This window comes from Lampetra planeri, chromosome 30 (genome assembly GCF_965212315.1).
Source record: "Lampetra planeri chromosome 30, kcLamPlan1.2.h2, whole genome shotgun sequence".
Taxonomy (NCBI): domain Eukaryota; kingdom Metazoa; phylum Chordata; class Hyperoartia; order Petromyzontiformes; family Petromyzontidae; genus Lampetra; species Lampetra planeri.
In genome coordinates this window covers 9,150,397-9,174,452 of record NC_136136.1, presented here as the reverse complement: position 1 = coordinate 9,174,452, position 24,056 = coordinate 9,150,397, and the positions used below count along the sequence as shown (strand labels likewise).

The window sequence follows — 24,056 nt, the reverse complement described above, 5'->3', positions numbered from 1 at the left end:
CCGCTGGGACTCTGCGACCCCGAGACCCCCCAGCAGGCCTCACCAGCGCCTGGTTGTCGTCGACGAAGTGCGTGAACAGCTTGTTCGCAGGCTCGAAGAGGGCCTTGCACATGAGCTCGAACCACTCGCGGCGTGGCCCGCCACGGTCCAGGGCTGCGCAAGAGACAACCAAACAAAAAATCAGCGCGTGGAGCGAAACGTCGGACATCATCGCGGCCGAAGAAAATGTGGCGCTCCCCGAAAATGCACCCGAGAGCCACGAAGGTCGATACGGATCGTCGAGGCAAGTGATGTTGGCGAGCGCCCTGTTCAGGCTGGCAGAGTGCCCGAGAGAGGGGGTGGTATGGTGCTGGATTCATGTACGACATCAGATGTTAACATTTGAAAATCCACACTCTTCTTTTTGGTTCTCCCAGGTCAAGCCCACCACGCGATCGCCCACGCACATGTCGACAAGATCACACTCGAACAATTGCCCAGGCACATGTACACCAGGTCAAGCCCACCACGCGATCGCCCACGCATGTGTACACCAGATGACACCCCACACCCTCGCCCACCCACATGTACACCAGGTAACACTCACCCTCCTCGTTCTCAAAGGTGACCTCGAAACTTCTGAACCAGTCGTTCGAGGAGAAGTTGCGTACTGCTTTTACAGACTATGGGAGGAGCAGGGTTAGACACGGGGATGGGAAGAAAGGAGATCAGATGAGCAGCATGTGTGGGTTAGAGTGTGTGTATCTATTGCTGTGGGGGGCAGCCGCGCTGCATTTAGCACGCTGCACTACGAACCCGCCGAACCGAGTTAGATTCCCGCTCACGGCCAACACTAGTGATGATTCCCTAAAGTGGCCTTGGGCATCCTCTAGGTCGACTCTGCCTCAAATGAGTACCTGGTGCGATGTGAAAACTTTAGCACTGGGGAGACAAAGGGGGCGTGGTGTTGACCACCCCACCCCCTTGTGTGCCGTGTTGGCCTTCATAGCTGTTCACTAACAGCACTTACCCCAACAGCGTGGTAAAGGCTATATGGGGGATATTTGTCTTTTTATCTATTGCTGTGAGCAACAATAGTGTAGTATTCCACACTGTGCTATGATCCTGGTGACTTAAGTTCGATGCCCCCCCCACAGCTAACAGTGGAAATTGTATTTGAACCTGTCCAAGGCACCACAAGGTTAACTCAGCCTTAAAATGAGTAACTGGTCTGCAAATATTATCATTGGTGAGACAGAGTTTAGTTGGCATGGTTCTGTCCACCCACCTCCTCGTGCGCCGCGCCTGCCTTAATAAGTGCTCGCTAACAGCACTTGTCCAAGCAGTCTGTTAAAGGCGATGTGGGGGGCATCGTGTGTGTGTACACGAGCAGGTGTTTGTATTTAAGGTATCGTATGTGCATTCATTCACATAGTTAAACGTAAACAGTCTGTTGTCCTATAACTCCCCGTGTTGTTTTCAGTGATGTCGCCTACTTTACATATACATACCTGTCAACTCATACGGTTCACCGTATTCTTGTTTTCAAGTCCAAACGGCGTACAGCCGTTTCAATATCGGCAAAATATATATATAGTCTACTTGTGTTTCTCCTTTATGATGGGACTTTGTAGGATGAACGTTGAGATTTATAAGAGAGTCTGTAATAATGTAGGCACTGATAAGGGGTTGACAGGTATACATAAATTTAGCATTATCAGAGTTTTTGTTTGATAACAATTCCACCTTGTAACCTACCACACAATATTCGATCACTATGGAAGGGAGAGGACAACCCAGAGGCACGAGAGAGGCAGCAGCAGCAGCAGCCAGGCGGTGAGCCAGCACCCAGCTCTGCGGTCCTCTATGTATGAAGGTGTTATCGGCCAATTAATGACTGCTTACGTGTGGGAGGAAAGATGAGCACCTAGACGAAACTCACACGTGCGAGGCAGCAACGCTCTATCCCATACAGATAGAAAGTACGTAGTCCACATTGACTTCACTGGCAAGCCAGAGTATGGCACCTTGACACCCAACAATCTGTGCGATCCACCAACCCTCGCTGCCTCCACACTGCTGGACTACAGGCCACGTGGCCTCCATCGCGCTGGACAACTGAGAGGTGACTGCGTGCGATGTCGTGAAGGATCCAACGCAGAGGCGTCGTCTCGCCAGTGCGCGGCATGGGTGACGCACGCTGTCAAGCAGGCATTGCCGCGAGACTCGCAGCGAGATTTTGTTGCGAGGCTTCTTCGCGTGGAGTTTCCGCAGCTCCCGCTGGAAGAAGACCATCTTGTCCTGGCACGTCTCCGAGCCGCCTGAACCCGACACACAGCCCCACACACACACAGGCCGGTGCGTGGTCACAGACGCGGTTACTCGCACGGCCACAGTGTGAGTGTGCGTGATGAGAGTGTGGTGCGTGAGTGTGCGTGTCCGAGTGCGCTCACTGTGCTTTGACCCCAGCGACCCGAGTTCAATCCCCCTTTATGGGACATCAGTGATGAGTAGCTGAACCAGTTGTGGGCCTCCCCTAGGTCGACTCAGCTTCAAATGAGTACCTGGTGTGCTGTGCAAAAACATCGCCACTGGGGAGACAAAGGCGGCCGGGCGTGGTGCTGGTCACCCACTCCCTCGTGTGTCGTACCGGCCATCATAGGTGCTCACTAACAGCTCTTGCCCCAAATGTATTTTAAGGCTATACGGAGGATCTTTGTCTTTGTGTCTGAGTGAAAAATGTGAGCGTGCGGAGCGGTGGTGCAGTGGAGACCTTTCAGCACTGGGGAGACAAAGGTGGCTGGGCATGGTGCACACCACAATACACCACCACACTATCTGCGGTGCTGACCTCCATGAGCGCCTGCTAAGAGCACTTGCCCCAACATATTGTGAAGGCTATACAGTGGCGCTTTGTCTTTGTCAGTCTCAGTGATTTTATGAGTGTTGTGTTTACAGGAGTGACTGCATATGAGTGTGTGTATAAGCACAGGTGGTGCGCATCTGCAAGTTATCCCGAATGATCTCAGTCAGTCAACCCACAATACCTGGGTCTGTCCCGTAATCTCCTGTCAGGGGGCTTTTGACACATCACGTGGCCCCAAGGTGCACCTAGCCTGGTGCTTGTGCTGTTGCGACATCACTGCAACCTCGTCGTCAATGGTGGCCATTGTGGTCGTGTACGAATTTCCGCGCGCGCACATATAGGTGCCACGGTGGTGAGATGTTAGCTACCTCATCTGGTATACAGGAGGTCGTGAGTTGGATCCCAACCCTTACTCCTGTATGTTTGGAGTTTGCAGTGTCTCCCTCACTGTGGTCCCGTGGATTTTTCTCCGGCTCCTCCAGTTTCCCCCCCCCCACATTTAGAATCAACATCACGCTTTAGAGTATTTGGCAGCTTTAAATTTCCAAATGACGAGCCACTTCGCTGAGCTATAATTAGTGGCCAGGTCGCTTCTGAAGAAGAGGCTAATAGCTCATTGGGCCTTACCTGGTAAAATAATATGTTATAATATTTTTTTTTAAGTTTATAGGTGCGCAAGTATATTAAGCGTGGGCGTGCGTGGGCGTGCGTGGGCGTGCGAGCACGCGTCATCACCGATGCTGCGCAGCAGGAAGCGCGTGAAGGTGGCGGCGAGGACGTTACGGTCGCGCAGCACCAGCTCGGCGGGCGGCTGGGTGCCGTCGTCGATCACCAGCGTCGGCAGACCCGTGGCGGCGTCACGGCCATAGTAGTGGAACTGGGGGGGAGGGCGGGGAGCAAAAGAGAACATTTGGACGTATTTTGCGGTACACCGGTGCAGCGCAACACACCAGAGTCCCCCATAAAAAAAGGTCTAAAATCACGATTTTTACGGATATTTGTCTTCCAACTGCTTTTACATCACGAGAACTGATTTTGACACACCCCGCAAGATTTTTGTGACCGGGTTCCAGTTGCGAATCGCAGGAAAGTTAATAATTATGGCCTAAAATTTGCTTTTTTTATACGGCGCACCGGTGTTCCACCAATATATTAATTTGCTGAATTTACCGGTAATCACGATGTTAATAACTGGATGTGTAATGATTTCATCCCCCACTTCCCCCCTTCGTTGCACTGTCACCTCCGACTAGCACGATTGGCTACGTAGAGTGCGAAAGAAGTTCGACACACGGATTATGCACATGCGACAACTTGAAGTCACGATCCGATTCAAGGACTGATTATTTTGTGTCTTCTTCATATGGTCTCATTTGCATGGCATCTCTTGTTCTCGATTTAAAGCTTTCGTGACTGCAGGGATTCATCTTCAGGTGAAGAACAGGTCTGTCGGAAAGACAGCGTTCAGATGCGTTCAGACGCTGTCTTTCCGACAGCCCTGTTCTTCACCTGAGGACGGCTGCTTGCGTTGTGGCCGAAACGTCGTGAGAATTATTTTATTATGTTTTATTTTTATTATTTTATTATTTTCCTTCTACGTGACTTTACTGAAAGAACCAAGAAGATGAATCTCTTGTTCTGTCTATGACGTTTTGTCCCGTTGGCTTTGTCTTGTTTGGACTGACCGTTTTCGTTTGGGTACGCTGTCACAGCTGTTGTGCCTTTCTGACTTACTCAGTCTTCGGTTGAGGTTTTAAGCGTACTTCTAGATTTGAAGCTTTCGTGACTGCAAGGAATCATACTTTGAGGTTTTTTCGGTAAAGTCACGTAGGTAAAAAATAATAGAAGTATTCCTGTGTACCGTCTGAGGGTTTGCAAACATCAATGACCATCTCTGAAGATTTCAACTAAAATATTCATTACTGTCATCGGTCATTATGCAAGAGAGTCCTGCGATTGCTTGATATTTATTCATTCACGTACTCAAACTCTCTTCGCTGAATTTCCACTGAACGGCAATGGAAGTAGAGCAGAGGGCTTTGCCTGGCAGCCGTGGGGCCACACTTGGTTTGGGCGCGATACAGGCACACGAGAGGCACTCACTCACCTTGGTGCCCGGGCACACTCGGAAGGTGAGCAGCCTCCAGGGAATGATCCGCAGGTAGTACTCTTTGATGGTGAGTTGCTGAAGACACAAAGACGTGGGTTTCAGAAAACTTCCAAAAGTAAAATGATGCAACGATAATCGCAGCACAGCGGAACTTTGGAACGTGGCCAATGCGATCATGGTGGATCCGATATTGGAAATGTAAACTAAACTATGTTTTATTTGAGCAGGTAAGGCCCACTGAGCTATACAGCTCTTTTTTAGAAGCGACCGGGCCACAAATGATAGCTCAACGAAGTGGCTTATCACGTGGAAATTTACAGCAGCCAAATACTCCAAACGCGTGATGTTGATTCTAAATGTGGAGCGAAAAACCGGAGGACTCGGAGAAAAACCCACGCGACCGTTGACTGCAAGTATCACCGTATCACGGCAGCCCTGGCTCCAAGCCTCTCCCTTTCCCACCCCGCGCGCACCTTGGGCGAGATGTAGCAGTAGACCTTCTTGGCTTTCCTCATCTTGTCGGCCAGCACAGTGGGGGAGGTGGGCAACGCGGGAGGCCACGTGGCGGCCGCCGCCGCCGCGGAAGCCGAGGGTCCCGGCGTGGCGGGGGGCGACTCGGGGGGCCCCGTGGGGGGCCCGCAGTCTGGGAGGGCCCAGTGGACGTGCGCGTAGCTCGGCGCCTGCTGCAGGAAGGCCTCGTGGTACACAGACAGGCCCGTGCGCTGCACGTTCTTGTCCACTTGCGCCACCTCCTCATCTGTGGTCACGTGAGCAGGACAACGGAAGGTAAAGTGTAACCGAGCATGGTCATGGCGACAGACGAGGGTCAGGGTTAGGCTTTAGTGTCAGGGTTATGAATAGGAATTGGGCTTATGGGTCAGGGTTAGGGCTAGGAGTTGGTTTATGGGTCAGGGTTAGTGCTATGGTGAGCTTTACGTGTTGCTCCTCATCAAAAACCGCTGGAAGTCCGGGGTCAGGCTGGTGGTCGGGTTCGGGATGAGGCTCATAGTCGGCTCGTGGTGGGGCTTGGGGTTGGGCTGAGGGTCAGGCCCAGGCCCGGGGTCGGGCGTCACCGGTGAGGACGATGATGTCGAAGTCCCCGTTGGCAAGCGGCTGGCCCCCGCGGTGGGTGATGCGGGCGCGGAAGCAGCCCACGTGCTGCACCTCAACACGCAGCGACAGCTGGCAGAGTGCAGGTGCCGCATGCAACTCATACGAGTAGCACACACCCCCCGGGTACACCTCGTTCTCCACCGCGCCCAGCTGTGCCACACACAAAAAGACCCCCCCGTGTAGCCTCTTACAGACTGTTGGGGCAAGTGCTGTTAGCGAGCACCTATGAAGGCCGCACACATAAGCACACACAACATGGGCACACATACACACAGACAACACGCAGGTGAAGACGCGTGTGTTACGCGCAACAACACGCAATGTACTGGCAGATGCTCGCGACGTACACACACACACACGCGTGTTTTCATGTGCGTGTGTGTTCATCGGGAGCGGCAGTGCAGCGGTTAGCGCGCTGCGCTATGAACCCAGCGACCTGAGTTCGATTCTCGCTCATGGCCAACACCAGTATCGATTATTTTAACCGCTCCTGGGCCTCCCCTAGGTCGACTCAGCCTCAATTGAGTACCTGGTGTGGTGCGTAAAAAGATCGCTAATGGAGAGAAAAAGGCAGTCGTGTGTGGTGCTGACCAATCCACCCCCTCATGTTCCGGTCTTCATAGGTGCTCGCTAACAGCACTATCCCCAAGCCTGCTCAGGTTATACGGGGGATCTTTGTTTTGCCTTTGTTGTGTACACATGTGGGTACATGTGTGTGTACATGTGTGTGTACCCAGACCTGTACATGTGTGTCTAGGTATGTCTGTGTGTATGTAGAAGCGGTAGCGTAGCGGTAAGTGCACCGTGCTACGAGCCCGACGAACCGAGTACGTCTCCCGCTCAAGGCCAACACCAATGATGATTGTTTAAACAAGTCCTGGGCCTCCCCTAGGTCAACTCAGTTTAAAATGAGTAGCTGGTTTGGTGTGTAAAAACATCAGCAGCACTGGGGAGGCAAAGGGTGGTACTGGCCACCCACCCCCCCTCATGTGCCGAGAGTAGCACCTTCCTAGGCGCTACTATCTCACAGCACTTTCCCCATACGTCTGTTCAAGGCTATCCGGGGGGGCCTTTGTCTGCGTGTGTGCGTGCGTGTGTGCGTGCGTGTGTGTGCGTGCGTGTGCGCGAGCGCGTGCGTGCGTGTGCATGTGTGAGTGCGTGTGCGTGTGTGTGCGAGCGTGTGTGTGTATGTGTGTGTGTGCGAGCGTGTGTGTGTGTACGTGTGTGTGTGAGCGTGTGTGTGCATGCGTGCGTGCGTGTGTGTGCGTGTGTGCGTGTGTGCGTGCGTGCGTGTGTGCGTGTGTGCGCGTGTGTGTGTGCGTGTGTGTGCGTGTGTGTGCATGCGTGTGTGTGTGTGCGTGTGTGTGCATGCGTGTGTGTGTGTGTGCATGCGTGCGTGTGTGCGTGCGTGCATGTGTGAGTGCGTGTGCGTGCATGTGTGTGCGAGCGTGTGTGTGTGCGTGTGTGTGTGTGCGTGTGTGTGCGTGAGTGTGTGCGAGCGTGTGTGCGTGTGTGTGAGTGTGTGTGCGCGTGTGTGCGTGCGTGTGTGTGTGCGTGTGTGTGTGAGTGTGTGTGTGTGTGCATGTGCGTGTGTGCGTGTGTGTGAGTGTGTGTGTGTGCGTGTGTGTGCGTGCGCGTGTGCGTGTGTGTGTGTGCGTGTGTGCGTGTGTGTGTGTGAGTGTGTGCGTGTGTGTGTGTGAGTGTGTGCGTGTGTGCGTGCGCGCCCCACCGCTGTGAGGGAGAGGCTGTACGCGTCCTCCTCTTGGAGCCCCACCGCCGTGCGGTTCCCGAACTCGTCGTGCGGCGTCACCGTGAGCGTGTGCAGCTCGCCCTGGCGCAGCACCAGCGTGGACAGGTGGTGCAGCACACGCGTCTTGGAGGGCACCACGGGGCCTGCGGGATGGGGGGGGGGAGAGGACACACAGGCACGAGACGCAAGCCGTGACCACACTGCGTGGGTTATCGTGCGGAGCTCCTGACTGCCCCAGGTCTCGACAGCTTCTTCCTGGAATTGAGTTCACTTCACGAGCTGGCAGATTTTTCGGCAATTTGAATCGAATTGCGGAAGAAGCTCCCAGCGCATGGAGCGAAACGTCGGGAGTCAGAATCTGAATATTTATTGACACTGAAGGAATCCGATGAGCTATAAAGCTCTTTTATCACAGATGTCCAGAAGGGGCCGGGTCAGAACGTGACAACGATGTCGTGCCGCGCGGAACAACCCGGCAACACGTCGGAGAGCTGTACCGCCGATACTATAAATTTCAACATATGGCGAAAAGCCACTACGATGAGCTCTTATCATGTGTTGCCAGGTCGCCTCTGCAAAACAACTCGGTTGGCTTTACCTGATAACTAGTTTAGTTTATCCAGCAGTCAAGTGCCAAAAGGCTTGTAAACAGGTACACGTGATTCAGTGGTCACGTAACATCGGCAAGTAAATTGACTACTCTAAATAAAAGACGACGTAGATGAACAATGAACACATTGTTCAACCATAATTTATACGTTTGCATTACCCATGTTGTGGTTTTATCGGGATCACCCCACCAACCACCTCCCCCCTCCCCCCATTACCCCAGCTGATCAAAAACTGACTTGCAGTGTTCATCCGATGCACAATTACTATTTAACAAAAATATATTTTACCAGCTAAGGCCCACTGAGCTCTACAGCTCTTTTTCAAGTGACCTGGCCACAAATGATAACTCAACAAAGTGACTTATCACATGGAAATATATCGCAGTCAAATACTCTAACTGCATGTTTCTAAACATGGAGAAAAAAACCGGAGGATCCGGTGAAAAATCCACATGCCCACGGGGAGAACATGTAAACTCTAAAAATACAGGCGTCAGGGTCGGGATCGAACCCACGACCTCCTGTATACCAGGCGAGGTAGTGAACATCTCGACACCATGGTGCCCCATCTCTGGCCTGTCACGCCACCATGACTGATCACAGATCAACCCCTGCCATGGTAATGGTAAATCTCTACGAAACTAAAAGACCATCAGAGAGGCTCTGGATTCGGGAGATCCGCAATGCAGCCGCCACCCGTTTCCCAGCAGCGTGGCTTTGCTGCGCTCCACCCGCGAGCCGCGCGGAGAGACGCGCGTGTGGCAGAAGCGTGACGTACCCGGCGAGAATGAGCGCAACGCGGGGCTCCCGTCGACGTGCCGCCCTGCGACTGTCACCGAGATCTGGTAGCGCCCAGCCCTCCGCACCGTGAACGCCGCCCTCAACGTGTTGCCCAACGTCACTTCCTGCGCTTCACACTCCGCCGCCGCCGCCGGCGCCGCCGCTGCAGTCTCCTCCCCCTCCTCCGCCCCCTCCCCCTCCCGCTCCACCTCCTCGGATGCCGTGTCGGCTTCGTGAGCGGCCGAGAAGAAAGAGGCGGCCGACACGTCCTGCGCCAGCGGCACGTTCATGCCCAGGTCGCAGTGGCGCACCGACATGATGGGCATCGCCACCTGGTGCAGTGGGCACGGCTGCCCGTTCTTGTAGAAGAGCTGTGGGAGGTGACAGAGAAGGGGGGGGGTAACGCCGGAGTTACCCTCAAATCAAATCAACAGCACATGAGGCTCTGTGTTTTGGGTTGCGCTTAGCGTCCAGGTTAGAGGCATTAAGGATAGGGTCATGGTGGTGTTTTATGGTTTTATCTGAGGAAGAGGGTTGTGGTTAGACTGAGGGTTGAGTGAGGGTTACGGATTAGTGTTGAATCTTATGGTAATGACTAGGGTTTGGCTAGAGCTAGGATTAAGGTTGGGGATCAGGTTAGGGTTAGGTTTAAAGTTACAGTCCGGGTTAAGGTATTGTCTTAGGGTTAAGGGTTTAGGGTTACGTTCAGCATTATGGCTAAGGTTAAGGTGAGGTTTATAATTATGGTTCGGGTTGAAGCTTTGTCTCTGCACTCGAGTGTTAGGAGTTGAGGTGACGGTGCAGGTTAGGCTGCTGCTCACCTGGAAGATGAACGTTAGGCTGAGCCTTAGAGTCATCTCGCCACGGCGGCGAGATGTTAATTACCTTTCCTGGTATACAGGTCGTGGGTTCGATCCCAACCCTGATGCATGTATATTTGGAGTTTGCATGTCTCTCTCCCCATGGTTGCGTGGATTTTTATCCGGGTCCTCGGGTTTTCCCTCCACATTTAGAAACATGCATTCAGAGTACTTGGCTGCTATAAATTTCCACATGATAAGCCACTTAGTTGAGCTACCATTTGTGGCCACGTCGCTTCTGAACAAAGCGCCATATAGCTCAGTGGGCCTCACCTAGTCAAATAAAAATAAAAGTTAAATTTTAGTTTAGGGTTGAGAGTCAGGGTTAAGTTTCTGGGTTGAGGCTACGGTTACGCTCGTGGTTGGGGCGAGGTAGTCGTGCCACCCAACCTGCAGACTGAAAGTCATGGTGTGGCCCACGGGGTGGGGGTCGTCCCAATCACAGAGCAGGCGGCAGCTGCGCGGCTCCACGTAGTTGCCCCGCACGTAGTCGTAGAGGCTGCGCGCCTGCGGCGCCAGGTCCACCTCATCGCGCCGCCGCAGGAACGAGGAGAGGCGCAGGAAGAGCTCCCACGCCACGATCGCTGTCACCACCGTTGCCAGCACCACCGACACCCCCATGCCTGCACCGACCCGCGGTGGGAGAGGGGGGGGGCGGGCGAGGGGGTGGGGTGCGAGAGCGGGGGTACAGAAGGGTTGTCGTTAGAGTTAATAAGAATTAAAGTTGGGGTGAACATGAGTTGGGGGAAGCCTAAATCGTTACATGTGTGATGACAGGGTGACACCTGCCGGCCTGAAAGGGTCATTACGGGTATAGCTGCATTACATAACGCCTTATTATGAAGGGGCGTATCTGGGGTAAAGGTGAAGGGCGGAGTCAGTCGAGAAGCTCCTGGGAACCATCCCAAAGGGTCTAGTAGGTTCTAGAAAGGGGGCGTGGCCAGAGGGGGAGCTTGGCCACGCCAGGCGGATATAAGGAGCACCGAACCAGAGCTTCTGGGTTGTTAGCGTGGGGTCTGGGTCCTGGTTGCGTCACTGCCGTCGTCATCTCTTCGTCTACGACCACGTGGCTGTTCTTCAGCGAGACCAGCTGCGTCGTCGCCGCTACGCTCGTCGAGCAGCCAGCGTAGCGCGGGACGGAGAGGGGCTGCGTGTTAGAACAGCCTGGGTGTAGCTGCGTTACGAAGTCTATCGCCCTGTGTGCGCTGAATAAATAAGAAGCCTTCCTACTAGACGTGTGTCGGAAGTTGCTCACTACACAAGTCTAATAGTTGAGGTTAAAGCGTTAAGGCTAGTGTTAGGGGTTAGGGTTAGTCCTAGCGCTTGGGTTATGGGTAAGCATTTAGCTAGGATTATGAATTAGCCTAGGATTCATGCTGATATAAGAATTATGGGTACTGTTAGGCTAGTATTATAAACCTGGTCTAGTATTAGAGTTGAGTATGGGGATATTAGGGTGACTATAAGTGCAAGTTTGAGTGCTCGTGCTATGAGTATGGGTGTTATGAGTCTTGGTGCCATGCGTATGGGCTTGGTCAGAGCTATAGTCATGACGAGGACTATGGTATAGTGGCAGCCTGCACACGCACCGGTCTCCCACGTCTCCCCCATGGCTCTGCGCACCCACTCCAGCGCCCGCTGCCACCTGCTCGCAGTTCGGCCGCTATCGCGACGACGGGCGGGCGTCCCAGGCGGACGCTCACGCCGGCGCCGCTCACCGCTCTCCCGCAGAGGCACCAAGGGTAGCGACAGCAGTGCGCTCAGCAGCGGCGGTGGCGCCAGCAGCCCTCGCAACCTGGGCACACAAACACACGTGGCGAGGGTGCGCGTTCACATCGATAGAAACACACGTGGTGGCATTTTTACTCTTTGCCTTGCTCACAGCTCCTCTGTGCATCGACGAACGCACAACAAACTAAACCGCCGCGAATCGCCACTGAGCGGTGGCGACATCACCACGGCCCTTGTGCCACGCTAGGTGCACTTTGAGGCCATGTGAAGGTCGAAGTCTCACTGGCTGGCCACGAAACAGACACAGGAGCGAGAGGTTGACTGAGATGACTGGAAGTACCACTTTGCTCCCCCACTGTGCCGACTTTCTGCGTTTTAGCCGCCCGGCGACTTTAGAGTATTACTTTCTCCTGAACGAAGCTTCAAACCCACGTCGGAGATCCAGCACGCCCAGCTTGGTTTAATGGGCCGGCTTGACACGTTGTCTTCGTGGTGGCATTTTTACTCTTTGCCTTGCTCACAGCTCCTCTGTGCATCGACGAACGCACGCACGCACTCACAGCCACCGCGACACGCGCGGCTCGATCAGCTCGCTCATGCGCGGCTGTCCTCACATCCGTGCGCGTTGCCAGCGTGGTCTGCTCGACTGCGGCTTCCCGATACGGCAGTTTTGCTTCCTCTCAGTCAAACTAACCACAATCTGATTTTTGCGTTTTGTTTGTTGTCCTTCCTCCCCGTACTTCCGATTAGCACAGTTGGCTACGTATGGCGTGAAAGAAGTTCAACAAATATTACTTATGTAGTGAGTTCAACTGAGTCGCAGACGTACTCTTGGAGGCAACGCATTTATTTAATACCAACACACGAGGTAACTGCCCCTTAACAGAATAAAAACCTATGGTGGTGACCACCAGGCTAACTACACTAATTACAACGTCACTAGCTACTACGGACCGGGACCACAACTGGGGTCCAGGTCCACGTGTTGGAGACTCGGTAGAATGTGGAACGTAGACGAAGGTTTCTTCAGGATGAACAACGCCGGTCCCTCTGGGGACCCGGCTTATATCCTCTGCGGCGTGGCCGGCTCCGCCCTTGGCCACGAACACCTTCCAGAATCCTCGGGAAGCATCTGGATGCTAACCACGTGACCACCCCTAGCCCCCACTTGGGCCCCTTTGTAGACTTAACTGGCCACGTATCATCTCGGGTCAACCAGAGTGCCATGGCCTCTAATAACCTCATTCCTACCGCCGGCACACCCGCACCCTGTCCTGTAGGGCTGGCACTGCACGCCGAGCGTGGTGCCATCCAGCGCTATCAATCAGCGCTCACCGAGCCCCTCTAAGGCATGTACTACACCCACACCGCTGTGAAGTCCGCGGTGTCGTTACACTGCACGCCGTGCCTCCCGAGGACCGGCACTACACAGTGGCATCCCGTGGTGTCACTGCACTTACATTGACGTCTGCCTAGATGGATGCGCCACAACTCATTCGAGCGGTCCGTGTATTTTTCACACGATCTTTGTGTTATCCACCAAGACCTACCTCAAATGCTGGAGGTTAGGGGGTCCGTGTTACTCTCAGAACTAGCGCTAAGGTTTGAATTAGGTTGAGGATAAACATTGCAGCTGATGATAGGGTAGTAATAACAGTACAAGTGAAGGTTAGCGTGAAGAGCCCAGCATGTGGAAGGGAATGTTGATTTGTTGGCTGCTATAAATTTCCACGTGATAAGCCACTTCGTTGCGCTATCATTTGTGGCAAGGTCGCTTCTGAAAAATAAGCTATTAGATCGGTGGGCTTTACTTGGTAAAAAAAAGAAAATAGTTGCATTTTATTTATATATATATATACTTTTTGGGAATTAACTTCCCTTTCCTGTACTTTGCACTATCAGCTGGTTAAACAAACGTAACTTTACCGAAAAAACCTAAGAGTATGAGTTTGCACTATCACGTTTCTGTATTGTTTGTTGTTGTAACTTTCTGACCCGCCCCGACTGGACATCTGTGAAAAAGAGCTTATAGCTCATCGGATTCTTCTGGTATAAATAAATATTCTAATTCTGTAATGACAGCACACCATCCTGTAACCATGAGCTGTGATTTTAAAGGTGAATTGGCAGGCTTTTAATTACACAAATAAATATTAACCGATGTACTGCCGTTGTCTGTTGCAAAAATGCAATAAAACCCACATCAAGTTGTTTCATAATTAACATCCAAGGTTCACCAACAAAGCGGAAGATGTAAAGCCAAACAATGCTAGTGATGAAACTGTGACAGAAGCCTCTGGTGGCGAGACGTCAACTTTGCAACAACTACGGGATCGGTCACAAGCAGGAAACCTATGGCAGCAAAGAAGGCGATTGTGAACAATAACAGCATTGGCCGTGATGACCTTAAACAACCGTGAGTTCTTATATATGTACAGTCATACCTCGGTATACGACCGCTTTGGAATACGTAGAATTTGGTACACGTTGTGTTTTGACGAGAAAAACATGTCTTGGGATACGACGCGCTTGTTAGAACTTTTTTTTCGATTTAAAGCTTTCGTGACTGCAGGGATTCATCTTCTTGGTTCTTTCGGTAAAGTCACGTAGAAGGGAAGTAATAAAATAATAAAAATAAAACATAATAATATTTTATTTTGTTTTATTTTTAATAATATTTTATTATGTTTTATTTTTATTATTTTATTACTGCCTTTCTACGTGACTTTACCAAAAGAACCAAGAAGTTGCTAGAACTTGTATGGGTCGGGATGAGTCGCCGCGTGCAGTACACAATACTGTTATGGCTCTAACATACCGTAACAGTATTGTGTGGAATGACCAGACAATGTCACAGTTCAGGAACATTCTTGGAAGAAGGCAAAAACAAACTTCAATGGACAGGTATTTAGTAAAACTCAAACCTGGTGAGCCTCAACCAGGTCCAAGTCAAGAAAAGAGACAGAAAAGAGAAAAAACCCCAGAATTTCATCTTCCTGAAGTTGTAATGGAAGGGGAGTCTCCTTCCAAAAAATAATACCTCCTCCTCCTCCCCTTCCTCACCACCTTCCTCGTAGGCTATCAACTCCTCTCAGCAAGAAAAAGTGATGTTTCATTTTATTTTTATTTCCATTTATTTTAAATTATTTGTGCATTTATTTTAATTTATGAATGCATTTTAATAATAAGTAATGTCTAAATTATTTTATACAACCCCATTAATGTATAATATGCCATATAAAATATAATTTCTTATACTCTGGAACGGATTATTTCCTTTCCCTTTATTTCATATGGGAAAAATTCTTTGGTATCTACGTCATTTTCGGTATAAGTCCGACCTTCTGGAACGAATAAACGACGTATACGAAGGTACCACTGTATGTTGAACTTCTTTCGCACCACATATAGATAACCGTGCTAATCGGGCGTGCGGGGGAAGGACAACCAACTAAACAAAAAAATCAGCTCTAAATAAATTAGTTTTCAATCTTGATTTAAAAGTGCAAAGCTCGAGTGATAAGGTAATATCGGAAGGAAAGGCGATACAGTGATCGTCTTCGTTCAATGGCCAACCAATAAAGGATTGCATTTCACAAGAACCACGTGGGTCTTATGCCCACCAACGCCACTGCATGCGAGTATAGACAGCGTCGTGGTGCCTGTTGCACAATACGTTACTAAATGGGTCAAGGGTATTCGCTCGCTCACTTTTGAAGCGCATTTATACGTTGTGTTTTATACGGATATAATCATTGCTCTGATTTGGTTTCTATGTTTTAGGTAATACAAGTCACTCTTGCAAAGAAGACCATCCGGATCTGTTGAGATCTCACCTGGTTAAACAAACAAACTTGACTTGACCTCTACATCTTTTTTGTGAATTTCTGTTTCCTCGAAGTAACACGAAACCCATTTGGTTTATTGCGGCCCTTTGGTCAAATCACGCCCGGGGCTTAAAGTGGCAGCACCGAGCCATTGGGGGATTCACCCCAATTGACTTGGGGTGGATGACTCTGATCTCGGTAAACCGCGATAAGATCGCACCTCGGACACCACTGCCCGCCGCTGGGAATGCCCCGCCAGCCTGGGACAGAGACCACCTGTCCGGTTGGAGAGGTAACGGGCGCTTGGCTACCAGGCGCAGAGAAATTAGAGCTCCGATGACACCTCGCATCGCAAAAACATGAAGAGCAGTCACGAGGCGGTGTCGCTGTCGACAGCCTCGCTGTTCTACAGAACTCGTCATTGCACATGAAGGCAGTGCTTCTCAGCCTCTTGCATTCCACGGCACCGCTCACACTGTCGAGCTTGCCTGATCTTCGCGGCACGCCGAACCAAAACATCACCGTGGGCCCAGGTGTGCGAGTGGGAATGCGTTGTAGCCGAGAGAGAATTCACGATACCTTGCTAAGACGAATCTCGCCGAGAAACCATGAAATCAAGTGGCACTGGCAAATTCCGCGTCAAGAATTTGCCCAACTGTGTGAGTGTGCGTCTCCGCATATCTGTATATGCCTCCGTGTCTCGGTGGGTGTCAGCGTTTTCGTGTCTCCGCGTGTGTCTCCACGTCGTGTCTGTTTGCCCACCTGCGCATGCACGATCAAGGGAGTCGAGAGGGCTGGGGGTGTGGGCTGATGGCCCCGTCTGCTGCCGTACTGCACCGCGACCAATGGAGAGGGGAGGTCAGGAGGTCAGGGGGGAGCTTGAGGTTCTTTCCTTCCCTATAATTCTGATAATAGCGCAGCACACCTGGGATTTGCCACGGCACACCACACAGGTCGAGATCCACTGCGCTGAGGTATTAAGTGTCACGCACTGTATGAACAAAGGCCTCCGACACAGTGCCGGCCGCATGCTCGGTTGAGCGAGCAGGCAGACGTTGACATTAATGCCAGGCGACTCATCACTATATTAAAGCCGAACTTTTACAATGATCGTAACGATGCTGACATTCGTGATGAGGGCGCGGGTTGCGAGCAAGCCCACCCCGCAGGCACGGTGACATCAGGTCAGCGATGAAAGGGCACGGGGTGTTCAAGAACAGCCCATCGTTGACTGAGGTCGCTGAGAAAATGCAGCTACACCTTTCTTCGCAAACACGGAGACTCGTAGCCATAGCCCTCACGTAGATACCAAAAAATAATGTATTCATTTACACGTAAGTTAAACTATTGATTTATTCATTTACGGAATTTGTGTGAAGTGGATACGCCTCATAATGGCTGTGTCAGAGCACTGAGTCTGCACAACTAAGATTCTGCGTTTTCCAACACTGGTCTGGGTCGCCTGTGCTAAAACCGGGTTTGCAAGTAAATCGCGTTGATGATGATGTCAGCTGAGTACAAGAATGCGGTGCGTCAGGGTTCAACACTTAACGCAGTTATGAGTGTGAATGGTTGTAAGCGCATACAACTGACATTCCGTGGAACTTCAAGATTTGAAGCTTTCGTGACTGCAAGGATTCATACTCTTAGTTCTTTCGGTAAAGTCACGTAGGTAAAAAAATTAATTAAAATTTATAAAAAAATACGTGACTTTACCGAAAGAACTAAGAGTATATTCCGTGGAACATCTTTAAAAAAAATCGAGCTGCCAAATATAGTGGTGTGTGAGAGAGGTGGCTAAGCCTGTTGTAAGACATAAAAATAAAACAAGAGCCTATGGGTATTCGAAAGCAATATTTTGCAAAGAACCATTTGTTTTCTAAAAGACAACACACACGTCAGTGTCCCTAAATCTGTGGTGACAATTCCACGTTTCTATGGCAGAAGCCAGTCTTTCATTGGAAAGACTTTTCACAGAGAGTGAAACCCATTTTATCAACGCAATATTGATGACGATGATGATGATGAATGAGTCAACACGCAGCCTGGATTCTTGGACTCGCAATTCGGAATGTTTTGCTTGCAACTTCCTGCTTTAGAAATGATGTGCCTCCAGTTACTCTCCATTGGACATACGAAAGAAAACACCATCATCACCACAGCCCCACTCACGTGAAACATCAACAACACATCCGCGAACGCTGCCGACCACAGCTTTAACGCCAAGTATGCTCTCCGGGCCAGTTTAAACCCAAAACGAGCTCGCCGCAGTTACATCTGTCCAAGGAAAAACATATGGCTAGAGAAGCACTGCATCCCGTGAATGATTAATTAGGAGTAAACCCCTACAATTTACTCTGCACTCTGGCACTCAGGGGGCATGATCCAGCAAACAATGCCATACAATCCCGAAGATTCACACACGTCAAGTAGCAGCCAGTCAACCGAAAGACAAAGTTAGGGCACCTGCATCTGAAAATGAAGGGTTCAAATACTGGTCTGTTGGGGTTTGACCATCAGTATCATCACCGCAGGGTGACGTGAGATGAGCCCCACTTTGTGGGAAGTCAACTGCGGTCATCCCACGGGTGACATTGTTTGCTTGCCATAAACATTTCCTGGAAACAATGTTTCGTGAGTGTGACATATTTCTCCATTGACTCCAGGTCACAGAAATGGAGGAGTACAATACTCTGACATTACCGCACGTTGAGTTTATAAGGAGGACTTTATGAGCTGGTTTCAACTTCATTGAGTTTCATCGGATTCTCCTGGCACCATACAGGTTCTGAGAGCTACTTGACCACATGTCACCACGAAGCCAGCCCGGGTTCTTAACGGTGGGGAGCATAGACGTTGCAGCAAAGATGGATATGGCCCAATCCCATGAACGTCTTCACAGTTTGGATTGTCAATGAATGGGGTACACGTTCTCTCATTCACGTCTTCCTATTTCCGTCTCCCAGTGTAATCCCAAGCGTGTCACTGCAGACAACACTCACTCATTAACATAGCAGTCCTTCCACATACAATAGTGTTTTAACACATCCCATCAGCAACACTGCCTGCTGGGACTGTAAGGCCGTGTGACCGATGAGATGTGTGTAAAAACGATGTTTTAGTCATACCTTGAGACAGTGATATGAACGAGACGTATTGTCCGCTTATTCACAATGTTACTGATAATCTTCACACCAATGAATTATTCTGGACTTTTCGGCAGCAGAGGCAAGTCACCCGTGGACATTCGAAGCAGCGCATAGCAACAACAGCTTTAAACATTTACGTTTCCTCCGCCGATCCAACAAATTACTGCCGCAATTCACTAAGAGGATTTGCCCATTCGCTTTACACAGCTCAAAGGAAAATCCACAGCCAAGTTTGGAATCAATACAATGAACAACCACCGAACAAAACACCGGCATGTACACGTACGTCGAACTTGATTTACACCGTGCGTAGCCAACCCTGCTAATCGGATGTGTGGGTCGGGGGGGGGGCAAATGCACGCTGGCTGCAAACTACATTTAAGCAACCATGCAACTTACACATTGTATGCGGTTTCAGACAAAGTGGTGGGCATCGGCCTCAGCTGTGAAAGCCACTGCAGGGATGAGGGGGACCCCCAACCTCCTCCCCACGCCGTGTCGCGGTAACCGATGTCACTTGACCATACTTCACCACGCTGGTGAGTGCCGAGACAGGTGAAAGGCAGCGAAGGATATACGGCGGTGGGGGAGCAGAGCGGGTGTCATAGAAGTGCAATACAACAACGTGCTGTACATGAACGCAGTGGTCAAACATTGTGCGAATCGAGCGAGTTTTTGTTTTTTAATCGTGAGGATGTTGCTGCTTTTCGGGCAAACTCTCGCCATCATTCAGCAGAGGGTGACGTTCACCGGGGAGAGACGGAGCGGCGGTGATGAGTGAACTCACAGAGAGAGTGGACCAGAGGTGGTGGACCAGAGGTGGTGGACCAGATGCGGACGGGAAGACTGTCAGGGTGGCCAGCACGGGCACGAGGAGGAGGAAGGGTGCTGGCGAGAGAGGAGGAGGAGGCACGCACCGCAAAACTCCCGGAGCAGAAGTGAAAGCGGAAAGGGCAGGACGCAAGGAGGGCCGGGGGGGGGGTAGAGTGTGCAGGAGTGAGTGTGTGTGTTAGTGTGAGACTGTGTGTGTCAGTGTGAGACTGTGAGTGTGTGTGTCAGTGTGAGACTGTGTGTGTGTAAGTGTGAGACTGGGAGTGTGTGTGTGTATGTGTCAGTGTGAGACTGGGAGTGTGTGTGTCAATGAAAGACTAGGGGTGTGTGTGTGTCAGTGAGACTAGGAGTGTGTGTGTGTCAGTGTGAGACTGTGTGTGTGTGTATGTGTCAGTGTGAGACTGTGTGTGTGTCAGTGTGAGACTGGGAGTGTGTGTGTCAATGAAAGACTAGGGGTGTGTGTGTGTCAGTGAGACTAGGAGTGTGTGTCAGTGTGAGACTGGGAATGTGTGTGTATGTGTCAGTGTGAGACTAGGAGTGTGTGTCAGTGTGAGACTGGGAGTGTGTGTGTATGTGTCAGTGTGAGACTAGGAGTGTGTGTCAGTGTGAGACTGGGAGTGTGTGTGTATGTGTCAGTGTGAGACTGTGTGTGTAAGTGTGAGACTGTGTGTGTGTCAGTGTGAGACTGTGAGTGTGTGTGTCAATGAAAGACTAGGGGTGTGTATGTGTCAGTGAGACTAGGAGTGTGTGTCAGTGTGAGACTGGGAGTGTGTGTGTCAATGAAAGACTAGGGGTGTGTGTCAGTGTGAGACTGAGAGTGTGTGTGTCAGTGAGACTAGGGGTGTGTGTCAGTGTGAGACTGAGAGTGTGTGTGTGTCAGTGAGAGACAATGAGTGTATGGGAAGGAGTGAGACTAACAAAGTGTGTGAGGCTAGGAACGCAGGAGTGAGACTTATGAATGTGTGAGGCTTGGAGTGTGAGTGTAGGAGTGAGACGAGGGGATTGCGTGAGATTAGGGGGTGTAGGGGTTAAGACAAGAAGTGTGTGAGGCTTCTCATGTTTACCTGCCTTGATCAGCTCGCTCTATGAGCCTGGATGAACCTTCACTGGTGTACGTGTGGACACATTGACTCTTGCCAACGTGACTCGATGCGTGTTATAATGTACTAGCGGTAAGTACCCGGCGTTACCCGGGCGAAAGAGACAGACACACACACCGACTTACACACAGACATCGACCCACACACATAGAAACACATGGACTTACACGCACACACACACACATGGACTCACACACACAGACATCGACTTTAGACACACACACACATGTAGTGACACACAAATCGACTCACACACACACACTGACTTACACACACACACCGACTTACACACATAGAAACACATTGACTTACACGCACACACACACATAGACTCACACATACAGACATCGACTTTAGACACACACACACATGTAGTCACACACAAATCGACTCACACACACACATAGACTCACACACACATATCGACTCACACACACATTGACCTACACACACACATATGGAGTTTAACGTCCCCTAGCGAGGACGATGCACTCACTTGAACCTTGAACTCCGAGGGACCAGCAGCAGCACCCAAGTGGGTGACTACCTGCCCACTTGGGTGGGTGACGAGGTAAGTGGCCTGTGGCCTCAGTGGGTGACTATCTGGTTGACGAGCTGGTTGTATTTCTGGTTCACCGAGTGACTGCCGGATTGACAACCAAGCACTTTCCCGACTTGCCTATCCAGCTGAACTATTTTTCATTTTTCAGTTGAATTTATTTGGTATAGCCCTGTGAGCCATTCGGCTCTTGAATCGGGTGCAACCTCAACAAACAAAAAACAAAAACGTGAACAAGAAAACATCTTAAAGTGACTATGTGCAAACAGAAAATCCAAGAAAAGACAGCAAAATATTGCAGAAAAAAGCACCGTACACCAACGCACTGTGCAAAAATCCCAGTGGCATGCAAGTCAAACAACAACAACAACCACAAGACCACTTAGATTAAAGCCATCAGTCTATTTAGCCACCCTACCAATTTCCCTGGCTATCTGCCTGTTTGAATGTCGGCCCGACCACGTCCATGACCACATTGACCGACTCTCTGAATGTCATCGCTTCGCTAACCCCATGACCAAATTTGCCCGGCGACTTGCGAGAAAGACTTCAATCTCAGATACAACATGCACATACAACATACACACACATACAACATACACATACAACATACACATACAACATACATACACATACAACATACACACACATACAACATACACACACATACAACATACACACACATACAACATACATACACATACAACATACACACACATACAACATACATACACATACAATATACACACACATACAACATACACATACAACATACATACACATACAACATACACATAGAGACGTAAGTCACATTCAAGTAAACACACACAAAACACTTTTTATGTTTAGTTTGTTATCCTTACACCCACTACACCTCCGATTGGCACGGTTGGCTACTTACGATGCGAACAAAGCTTAACGAACAAACATTCGACAACGTTACCAAGTGACAATCGCCACTAAGCGACGTCCCCAGAGTGCCCGTGCCAGGCTAGGTGCCCTTAGTTTCTGGCTTGAAGACGCGCGACTTTTGAGAACTTTGACGTTCTGAATGATCCGCGTTACTTTGAGGCCACGTGAGACGTCAAGGGCTCGCTGTCAGGCCAGATCACATGTCTGTGTGTGTGTCATGGGTGAACCGAGACGAATGTACTCTCACAAAGACAAGGAGTGACCCACTCTCTGATACGGAATAGCCGTCGCACAGACGCTGGGCACGATTCATCCCGGGAGCGTTCATTGAAAGCAGTGGCGGTCGTGAATGACAGCAGAGAGATGCCCCTCCACACCACCACCACCCCCCACGTCAAACAACAACATCGTCAGCCTTTCACTGGTCATCTCCCATTGCTGCCGAGAGCAGCCACCGCATTGCAGGTGCGTGTGTGCACGTGGGTGCGTGTGTGCACGTGGGTGCGTGTGTGCACGTGGGTGCGTGTGTGCACGTGGGTGCGTGTGTGCACGTGGGTGCGTGTGTGCACGTGGGTGCGTGTGTGCACGTGGGTGCGTGTGTGCACGTGGGTGCGTGTGTGCACGTGGGTGCGTGTGTGCACGTGGGTGCGTGTGTGCACGTGGGTGCGCGTGAGGGTACGCGTGTGCACGTGGGTGCGCGTGCACGTGGATGCGTGTGCACGTGGGTGCGTGTGTGCACGTCAACGTGGAACTGGGCTCACCTCCAATGCACTCGCATGCCCCTACAGCCTCACCACGAGACACGAGCTGCTGGACATCGCACGGAGTACCACTGCTGCTGCTACTGCTGCTGCTACTGCTGCTATGACTGCTGCTGCTATCACTGCTGCTACTACCACATGGCACGCGTTGACAGGGCCACAGCAGCCGGGGAGAGGGCTGCGCGGCGTGAGACTCGAGGAAACGCGGGACCCCGGGCGCTGCGGCCACTCCTCCCGTGGTGGTGGTGGGGTGGTAGGGGGTGGTGGGGGTGGTGGAGGGGTGGAGGGGTGGTGGGGGGTGGTGGGGGGGGGGCGGGGTGGGTGGTGGGGAGGTGGTGGGGGTGGTGGTGGGTGGGGGTGGTGGGAGGGGTGGTGGGGGGGGGTGATGGTGGTGGGGGGGTGGTGGGGGGGTGGTGGGGGGGTGGGTGGGGGTGTGGGGGAGTGGTGGTGGGGGGTGGAGGTGAGGGGGTGGTGGAGGTGGTGGTGGAGGGGGTCGTGTTGGAGGGGGTGGTGGGGGGGGTCGTAGTGGGGGTAGAGGTGCAGGGAGGGGGTCGTGGTGGGTGGAGGTGGTGGTGGTGGGGGGGAGTGGTGGAGGGGGGGGGGCGCACATGGGGTGCCTCTGATTGGTCAGTAGCGTCGCGCGTCGGCAACGGGCTCTCGCGTGATTGGTCATTGAGGGACACGCCCGCGCGGGTCGAAGGTAAATCGGTTATTGACATCACGTGACGAACTCCACAGCAATTCCTCTTCCGGAAGGCAACTTCTGAGTTAGGAATGTGAAGAACTGAACAATAATTAATCTGCCGGAAGTAATCTTCTGAATTAGGAATATAACCAACTGAACAAGAATTTGTCTTCCGGAAGTTGTATTGTAGTAGGAATGAGACCAACTGAACGAGAATTCGTCTTCCGGAAGCTATCTTCTGAGTTAGGAATGAGACCAAACGAACGAGAATTCGTCTTCCGGAAGCTATCTTCTGAGTTAGGAATGAGACCAACTGAACGAGAATTCGTCTTCCGGAAGCTATCTTCTGAGTTAGGAATGAGACCAAACGAACGGGAATTCGTCTTCCGGAAGACGTCTTCCAGAATCGGTGGCGGTAAACTCCCGCGCCCC

The 24,056-nt window shown here is 51.3% G+C and overlaps 1 protein-coding gene across 5 annotated transcripts in view; it reads right to left on the bottom strand.

The window, feature by feature from the left end:
• AREL1 (apoptosis resistant E3 ubiquitin protein ligase 1) overlaps positions 1-23,182 on the bottom strand; it is a 41,268-nt gene extending 18,086 nt beyond the window's left edge. For 2 of the 5 annotated variants that reach the window (XM_078608686.1, XM_078608689.1), the window contains exons 1-12: positions 22,940-23,182; positions 11,659-11,864; positions 10,460-10,692; positions 9,208-9,580; positions 7,798-7,961; positions 6,029-6,218; positions 5,429-5,712; positions 4,953-5,030; positions 3,581-3,722; positions 2,179-2,300; positions 587-662; positions 44-153 (exon numbers count right to left, since the gene is read on the bottom strand). In XM_078608686.1, coding sequence (XP_078464812.1) covers positions 44-153; positions 587-662; positions 2,179-2,300; positions 3,581-3,722; positions 4,953-5,030; positions 5,429-5,712; positions 6,029-6,218; positions 7,798-7,961; positions 9,208-9,580; positions 10,460-10,692; positions 11,659-11,864; positions 22,940-22,956 — 1,995 coding nt within the window. In that variant the 5' untranslated portion in view covers positions 22,957-23,182. Of the gene's footprint in view, positions 1-43; positions 154-586; positions 663-2,178; positions 2,301-3,580; positions 3,723-4,952; positions 5,031-5,428; positions 5,713-6,028; positions 6,219-7,797; positions 7,962-9,207; positions 9,581-10,459; positions 10,693-11,658; positions 11,865-16,389; positions 16,459-19,563; positions 19,726-22,939 lie in introns of those variants that run through there. The other 3 variants (XM_078608687.1, XM_078608688.1, XM_078608690.1) reach the window with 3 other exon arrangements.
• Between the last annotated feature and the right edge of the window lie 874 nt (positions 23,183-24,056).